The following is a 7,010-nucleotide window of genomic DNA, read 5'->3' as shown; positions in this document are numbered from 1 at the left end:
TCTTTTCAAGGTAATCGGAGAGGATCTAATAGCTTCTTTTCTGTTTAAGCATCTTTTCTGTTGTGTAATTCTGCTAGAGATTGAAGTTTCTGGTGTGAATTTTAGAGCGATTGAAGTATATGTGTTTGATCTGGAAGATTTTGTGATGCGGATGCAGCGGAGAAGTTCCAAAAGGAGTCTTGAACTGAACGTATCCTTTTTTGTTTTGTTATTGATGTGATGTTTTGTTTGTATAGTTGGTTCGATTTGAATTGTGTTTGTGGCATTGCTATGCTTGGTGGTGTTGTAGTGTGTTTGTCCTTATGAGTGTTTAGCAGATATTGATCTTGCAATAATCACATAACGCATGGCAGTCAAGAATGCAGTACAATGTGGTAATGTGGAAGATGCAATCGATAAGGTGAATGACTTAAACTTGGAGGTGAGATTCCCTTTTTATTGAGCCCTTAATGGTAGCATATAATTATGATTCAGTACTATCTCTACTTTTCTCATTTTGTTAATGGATATGGTACAGATTTATATGAAAGTTAAACCAACTTTTATGAAGTTGCTTAGAATTGAGGCAGGAACAATATCAAACAGTTATCCATTATGTTGTAAACCAAACCAATTAACCAGCCATGTATCCTTGAATATAGAAATTTGATTTCGTTCTTTGTCTCTTATGTGGTTACGTGGCCTTTTTCGGATACGAGTTCACCTGACATTATTAGAGTAATAGGTGATAGCATGTTACTTCATATCTGCAACCATACATGATTAATTTTCTTGTGGTTTTGCTGCTGTGATTAGTTTTCTGGGACTGAAGCACCAGAGAGACATTAAGTGCATGTGTTTTGAGTTTAGAGTAATAGAGTTCATCTTGTACTCGTTAGTTAGGCCAACCAATCTTTGAAAAGAAATAAACTAAACAAAGAGAAAGGCAGGGTGCTATGTTAAAACCATGGGTGAAAGAATTCACTCCTTCTTCTACGTTTAGTAGTAGTGTTTGGTTTTATTCAGAATGCTCTAGATAGAAATCTTCTTAACTACACGTTATCAATGTTGTGAGTAACCATAGCACTCATCACTGTGGTGAATCTTGGCAGAATTTGCTGTGTGTGCCTTGGACCTTAATATTTAGGACCAACTCTTGGATTCCAAGAATAGACATGAATTATCTATACTAGTATGATTTTGTTGCTGTGTTCATTGTCAATCTGTTCATCATTGCTTCGATAAAGAAAGTGTTTCTGTTGAGATCTTTACATGTAGTTTTTTGATTTAGCGTATTATATTAGAAAATATATCCCGTCTATTTCAATTTATATGATGATTTGTGAAAATTCTGTCTGCAGAAGTGGACTCCTGACGAAGATGAGAAACTAATCGAGGTTGTTGCCCTTCATGGTGCAAAGAAATGGACCTCAATAGCCTCCAAAGCAGGTCTGTATTGTATATATGCATGAATGTAACCCAAATCAATCACATTATGTACTTAATGATCCAGAGAATAATGGGTTTTCGGTGTAGGGCTGAATCGTAGCAGCAAGAGTTGCAGGCTGAGATGGGTGAACCATTTAAGACCCAACATCAAGAGAGGTGACATGTCTGAACAGGAAGAGGACTTGATTATTAGGCTGCACAAGCTTCTTGGAAATAGGTAACCCTTCACCTCATTTCATTTTCCTTGCTTATGTAGTCGATCATTATCGAATTCTCGGACTTGCATTGTGTGATGTATGTGCAAATTTTATTGTTCTAAGGTGGTCTTTGATTGCGGGGAGATTGCCGGGTCGAACAGACAATGTAATCAAGAACTACTGGTACACTTGTTTAAGCAAGAAAATCCAGCAGAAAGAGAAGCAAAGTAACAATGAAGCTAATGGGACGATACAATTTCCGGTAGTAGATGAGAAACTAAGTGTAGCAGATGATGATCAGAAGGTCCATGTGGAAATGAAGCAAGAGTGCTTGGCAGCAGCAGCAGGTACAAGTGCGGCTCTAATCAAGAAAGAGGAGGTGATCGATTATGAGGACTACTCCAACACCTACATTAACAATATTGATGCTGACGAGTTCCTTAATCTGCTCAATGAAGAAGAACCTTTGAGTTGGGAGGTTCCGCAAATTTCTTGAGCTAGAAGATGCACCATTGCTCGACTGATGTTAAATATTTGATGAATCTAGTATTCTAGTAGGTTTCATGTGAGTGCACTAACACTTTTGGATGCTCCTCTAAACATGGTTTTTGTAAATTTTGTTATATAACTAGCTATCATGAACAGAATGTCTACTAAATCACTTGAACATGATCTGCTCTGTAGTGTCTATCGTGTATTACAGTAGTAGAGTTATTGCATTTCGGGCGCTGTTCGAATGTTATTGAGATATGACTTGCAGTTTCTTATTACTAGTGTAAGATTCTTTAGAGATGTTTCAACTTATACAGATGTGGTTATTTCAAATTGTTCAAACAGTGGTATCTGTTTTCTGAATATTTACAATGACAGGAAGAACCATAATTATATACTAGGTGGTTGCAAGGTGCAGTATATTGCTTCAAATCATTTCCATGGAACTGATTGATGCATGCGACGACTGTGTAGGTTTTTTATATAGTCAGTCTATTGTTGCGGTGCAGCGGCACATTATAAATATTTAGTTACACGGTCAGTTACAGTTAGTTACTTAAGTAGATACATGGTCAGTTACATAACATCTATATAACTATGCATGTAACTATCCATCTATGTAACTATGTAACTATGTATGTAACTATGTATGTAACTATATATCTATGTAATTATCCATCTATGTAACTATGTATGTAACTACCCATGTAACTATGTATGTAACTACTCATGTAACTATTCATCTATGTAACTATCCATGAAACTATTCATCTATGTATTCGTCCATTTATATAACTATGTATGTAACTATCTATGTAACTATTCATCTATGAAACTATGCATGTAACTATCCATTTATGTAACTATGCATGTAACTATCCATCCATCTAATTATCCATGTAACTATACATCCATGTAACTATGCATATAAATATCTATGTAACTATGCATGTAACTATGTAACTATCCATGTAACTATGCATGTAAATATCTATGTAACTATCCATGTAACTATCCATGTAACTATCTATATAACTATCCATGTAACTATGCATGTAAATATCTATGTAACTATCCATGTAACTATCCATGTAACTATCGATGTAACTATCCATGTAACTATCTATGTAACTATCCATGTAACTATCCATGTAACTATCTATGTAACTATCCATATATGTAACTATGCATGTAAATATCTATGTAACTATTCATGTAACTATCCATCTATGTAACTATGCATGTAAATATCCATGTAACTATGCATGTAAATATCCATGTAACTATCCATGTAACTATGTATATAACTATCCATGTAACTATGCATCTAATTATCCATGTAACTATCAATCTATGTAACTATCCATATAACTACAGATTGATAGTTACCTAGGTAGTTACATACATGCTACACTTGTGTAATTACATTAACATGCCTATGTAACTATCCATGAGACTGACCATGTAACTTGCTTAATTTTATGAGACTGACCATATAACTTGTCATATAACCGCCGGTTACATTACTAGTTACATAGCTTGTTGCATTCCAGTCACTTCTATTATCAATTACATCACTAGTTACATGATTAGTTCTTGCCAACTTGAATATGCCAAAACAAAAACGAAGAAGAAGGAATTGTAAAACTCAAACATGATAAATTTGATTCATAGCAAAAATCACGATTCCAATCCTCTGAGGCTGTGCTTGACAAAAAGCAAGCATGATTCATGTATCAAGAATACAATAATACACAGGAACTACTTAGCCAAATTGTTAGTTTGGCTAAGTAGCTAAACTTTTCCTCATCTCTTCAACACTCTTGTTCAACAACCCAGAGAAGAAGTCCCAGCTGCTTATCCTACGCCCAATCCAATTCTAACCTGCGCACCCAGCTAGCAACATTCCCTTCAAAGTCCCATCTTTTCTCCTATTCTCAAACTTGTCCTCATACACAGGTTTCGTCGTCGTAGGTGGACAGATCGGAACTGGGAGTGCAACAAGATCGATGCGACACCTCATGGAGGTTGGTGGTCCAGCCGGAGTTGGTGGTTCGACGGGTTGGATAACTGGTGTGCCGAGAAAGCTTGGGTTTCGCCTGATCTTGCTTTGGACTCCGATCTAGTTATCTATTGGGTGAGTGGTTTGAAGTGGTGGCAAGGTGGTACTCCTGTAGCAATGGTGGTTTAGCGGTGTAGTCCCGCACTGGTGGTGGAAGCCGGATCTCTAAGGTGCTGCTCACCCGTGCCGGCGAAGGTCGTCGGCTCTCAAAAGGTTGACAAAGATCTCGTCAGTGAGAGAGAGAGAGAGAGAGAGAGAGAGAGAGAGAGAGAGAGAGAGAGAGAGAGAGAGAGAGAGAGAGAGAGAGAGAGAATGTTGAGCTGTGATGGATCAGATCGGGTGTTTAGCTTAGAGACAATGACACAATTTGTAATTTGTTTTTAATTAAAAGGATAGTACAGGAACAACTGTTTTAGTGAGACTTTTTTTTATCATGATTGAACAATTAATGACCTTTTTACTATTTCATATCTTTAAAAGTACTATTTTATCATTGGCCCTTTTTTAATTTAATTTTTATTTTTTTAAAAGAGCTAAAGTTACAATTAAAAGGAAAACAAAAATCATTTAATAAAATTTTATATTACTAACCATGGTCAGAGATAGTTATGAAAAATGACACATGACATGAGATTGGGTGGATAGGCGTTAGGGTGAGCAAATAAGGGTGGTCGCAAATTTGCACCACTTATTAAGATTAATGCATAGATATATCAAATAACTAATGACATGTTTACTTACTTGGAATGAAATGATTACGTACATGGTAATCAAAATCTTGTGTTTAGGAATGACATAAAGGAATCAGAATGATTCTAAGTAAAAGTAATAAATGTGTTTACTAACACATAAAGAAATCGGAATTGGCCTATGTCCCACCTTGTCAGGAATCGATTCCTGAATACTCACGAGTTTGATTCTGAAGAGAGAATGTGAGTTTAGGAATCAACCATCCGGAATCGATACCGATTCATTTCTTCTCCCAATATTCCATTTGTCTACGATTCATGGTTTTAGTAAACGTGCCATAAGGTAGAGTAACTTCAGATTAAATCAAGCTGGTCTACATATGCTTGAAGTCGGTAACCTCTGCATCCATGATGCATAGTCCTCCCTATGAACAGTGTGAATACCATAAAATATCTAAGAGCAGCAACTTGTTATCACCACGATGAGCCAACAGCCTATCCAAAGAATTCATCAACCTTAACCGGTCCTCACAGGTGGATCTATACTCATCCGGAAATACATCAAAACGCAAGGTCGGATTTGACAAGAAAAGTTGTCTGCATCGTTTTGACACACAGCTGAACAAAGTGAGGTCCTTTAAATCAAGAATATCAACTTCTTTTGCCCCTGAGATAGACAGAATGTGATGCACAACTTCGTCAGGAAGACTACTTAGTCTGTCTTTCATACTCTCATTCTCACAACTTGCACTAGCCATCACCTTACGCTTGGGTTCCATTCTTATGAATCTAACTTGTGTCCTTTTGTAATAAAAAATTGAATACTAAATCATAAATCACATTCATTCACATACTGAATCAAAGTAGTAAACACAAAGTAGTAGAGTTGATAAGAATGGGTACCCAACCAAACTCAAGCTTTCCAAAATGGGTCGACCCAGCCAATCTTCCTTCTCCTACTAGATTCTGGAAATCAATGTATTGGGAGCTTCCAAAAGCAGAGAGCAGAGAGAACCCTAATTTGCATTTTCACAATTTGGGGTACTGAAATATTGGTCTTACAAGATTGAGATGGTGGGTAAAATGTCCAAGATATCCTCCAGCCCAATAAAGCTTTGGGCTTTTCTTTGGCGGGTAGGATAAAGGTGGCAACTTTAGAATCGTCTTAAACCCAAAACCCTATGCCCTCTCCGAAATTGTCCCCAAAATGGGTAAACTCTCCGCCCAAAGCTTGGACCCAGTGACATTGAGGTTTTGGTGCTGGCCAGGCTGGTGGCCATGTATTGGCAGCAGGCGTTTCTCTGGGAAGCTGCATTGAAGGCGGCGTATCGGGTCTGGAGAGGGATTTGGGGTTTTTCCAAGGGGTCGGGGCGAAATATAGGATCACTGCTGAGGCCTCGGACGTTGCGGATGTTCTCAATGTGAGTTCAGGCACTGTTGCTGAAAATATTGGATATAAGGATCTGATGACAAAAATTGACATGAAAATGGTAGAAGATGCAGCAAGAACTGCAAATGCAGATGAGTTTATCATGAAACTTCCAGAAGGATACAATACCAACATTGGACCAAGGGGTTCAACTTTGAGTGGAGGTCAGAAGCAAAGGTGAGACCCTGATTCTAACATTGATTTGTATTTGTTGGCATAATTGCTAGGGCCATCCATGGGAATAGAATATTTCATGGTGCAAAACTGCAAACGCTAATTCACAAAATGATACATGCTCCACTCCAAAACTTTGCTAACAAGTTTCTGCACTTGCAGACTAGCTATTGCAAGGGCTTTCTATCACAATTCTTCGATATTGATTTTGGATGAAGCCACTTCTGCTTTAATAGCAGGTCTGAGATTTTGGTGAGGCAAGCTGTTGAACGCTTGATGGAAAACCACACGGGATGCCTGAGCATATCCTATCTTGTTATCCTTAATATTATTAAAAGTAGTACAGCCATTTGTGTCGATTTGTTTGTTTCTGTATGAATGTGTACCCAGTTGTTGTTTGTCTTTTTGTACAAATTTTTCAGCAATAGAACTGTAAAAGCAAGTACTTCTTGCAAGGTTTCATTTTAATGGATTTTCTATTATACTTTTGGACAGGTGCTGGTTATTGCTCATCGGTTAGAAACCGTTCTGATGGCTAA

At 37.4% G+C, this 7,010-nt stretch overlaps 1 protein-coding gene across 1 annotated transcript; it reads left to right on the top strand.

Annotated features, from left to right (window-relative positions):
* Positions 1-346: 346 nt before the first annotated feature.
* On the top strand, positions 347-7,010 carry LOC101301126 (transcription repressor MYB5-like). The gene is made up of 7 exons (XM_004305677.1): positions 347-421; positions 1,341-1,428; positions 1,516-1,645; positions 1,749-2,103; positions 6,137-6,474; positions 6,634-6,710; positions 6,967-7,010. Exons 1-7 carry the CDS (start codon positions 347-349, stop codon positions 7,008-7,010), a joined length of 1,107 nt encoding a protein of 368 aa, XP_004305725.1.

The sequence above is a fragment of the Fragaria vesca genome, linkage group LG6 (assembly GCF_000184155.1).
Source record: "Fragaria vesca subsp. vesca linkage group LG6, FraVesHawaii_1.0, whole genome shotgun sequence".
Classification (NCBI taxonomy): Eukaryota; Viridiplantae; Streptophyta; class Magnoliopsida; order Rosales; family Rosaceae; genus Fragaria; species Fragaria vesca.
This window is presented reverse-complemented; position numbering and strand designations above follow the sequence as displayed.